The sequence below is a fragment of the Dasypus novemcinctus genome, chromosome 3 (assembly GCF_030445035.2).
Source record: "Dasypus novemcinctus isolate mDasNov1 chromosome 3, mDasNov1.1.hap2, whole genome shotgun sequence".
Classification (NCBI taxonomy): Eukaryota; Metazoa; Chordata; class Mammalia; order Cingulata; family Dasypodidae; genus Dasypus; species Dasypus novemcinctus.
The window spans coordinates 94,962,597-94,964,187 of record NC_080675.1 but is presented as its reverse complement, the minus strand read 5'-3'; the positions used below and the strand labels follow the sequence as shown (position 1 = coordinate 94,964,187).

At 41.6% G+C, this 1,591-nt stretch overlaps 1 protein-coding gene across 1 annotated transcript; it reads left to right on the top strand.

Moving 5' to 3' along the window:
- The first annotated feature begins 217 nt into the window (after positions 1-217).
- OR4E2 (olfactory receptor family 4 subfamily E member 2) lies at positions 218-1,159 on the top strand. Its single transcript, XM_004482344.2, has one exon. It carries the CDS (start codon positions 218-220, stop codon positions 1,157-1,159), a length of 942 nt encoding a protein of 313 aa, XP_004482401.2.
- The last annotated feature ends 432 nt before the right edge of the window (positions 1,160-1,591 follow it).

Genomic DNA, 1,591 nt, shown 5'->3' with positions numbered 1-1,591 from the left:
CATGAAGTGTCTGGCATCAATCCATATCAGGATCCACATATCAGTAATTGGTATGTTGTAACAATTCTTATCAAATTGGTCTTATATTCTATATGCACTGATACTAAATAAGCAATTCAGACAGGAATGCAGAGTCACTTGGATTAGCTCCTTTCCTATGGTTTAAAGCTAAAGTAGTTTTCATTTCTTTCTCCAAGGTTTCTTTCAAAGCTTTTGGATGGACACTCTAAACCAAACCAGAGTGACTGAATTTATCTTCTTGGGACTCACTGATAACTGGGTGCTGGAAATACTATTTGTCATGGCATTCTCTGTTACTTACACGCTAACCCTTTTGGGTAACATTCTCATCATGGCTACTATATTCTTTACTCCACGTCTACATACCCCCATGTACTTCTTCCTGAGCAATCTGTCCTTTATTGATATCTGCCACTCATCTGTCACTATGCCCAAGATGCTGGAGGGCTTGCTTTTAGAGAGAAAGACCATTTCTTTTGAGAACTGCATCGTGCAGCTCTTCTTCCTACATCTTTTTGCCTGTGCTGAGATCTTTCTGCTGACCATTATGGCCTATGATCGTTACGTAGCCATCTGCTCACCGTTACACTATCCCAATGTGATGAACATGCAGGTCTGTGTCCAGCTTGTTTTTGCTCTCTGGTTGGGGGGTATTGTTCACTCACTGGTGCAGACTTTCTTGACTGTTCGCCTACCTTACTGTGGTCCCAACATTATTGATAGCTACTTCTGTGATGTGCCTCCTGTCATCAAGCTGGCCTGTACAGATACATACCTGACGGGAATGCTGATTGTGTCCAACAGTGGAACCATCTCTCTCATCTGTTTCCTGGCCTTGGTCACCTCCTACACAGTCATCCTGATTTCTCTTGGAAAACAGTCAGCTGAGGGGCGCCGGAAAGCCCTGTCCACCTGCTCAGCTCACTTCCTGGTGGTTGCCTTCTTCTTTGGGCCCTGCATCTTCTTATACACTCGGCCAGATTCCAGCTTCTCCTTTGACAAAGTAGTGTCTGTCTTCTACACAGCGGTCACCCCTTTGCTGAATCCCCTCATTTACACTTTAAGGAATGAGGAGGTAAAAAACGCCATGAAGCAGCTCAGGCACAAACAAGTGTTTTTCATGAAATTGTGTTTATGATTGGTATTGGGACTGTGGATATAATTGTGGCCGTATCCTTAATGAATGCAAAAGAAAAGAATCAAAATCATTCAGCTAAACAGCATGGAGCCGGGCAGACTTCTGCATTAAAGAAAGGAATTTTTAACTGCAGTAAATAAAGGAAAAGATCATAATAGAGTCTGTAAAGGTTTAAAGAAGGCTTCCAGTTTTCACTAGTAAAGAATACAATTTGGGTCACAGATTCACTTTCAGGAGCAGCTACAGTGGTGAGAAGCTACTTTCTTCATTTATATTGTTCTGCCAGTTATCGCCACCAGGAAGCTATACATCACACCTGTGTTTTATGCATTCTAGTGGTTTTGATCTTGCTTCCAAACATATTTTCAAGGTGCTTATTTAGCCTTTGCTTAATTATATTGAATTAAAGTTTGCTACTTTTGAATGTGATTC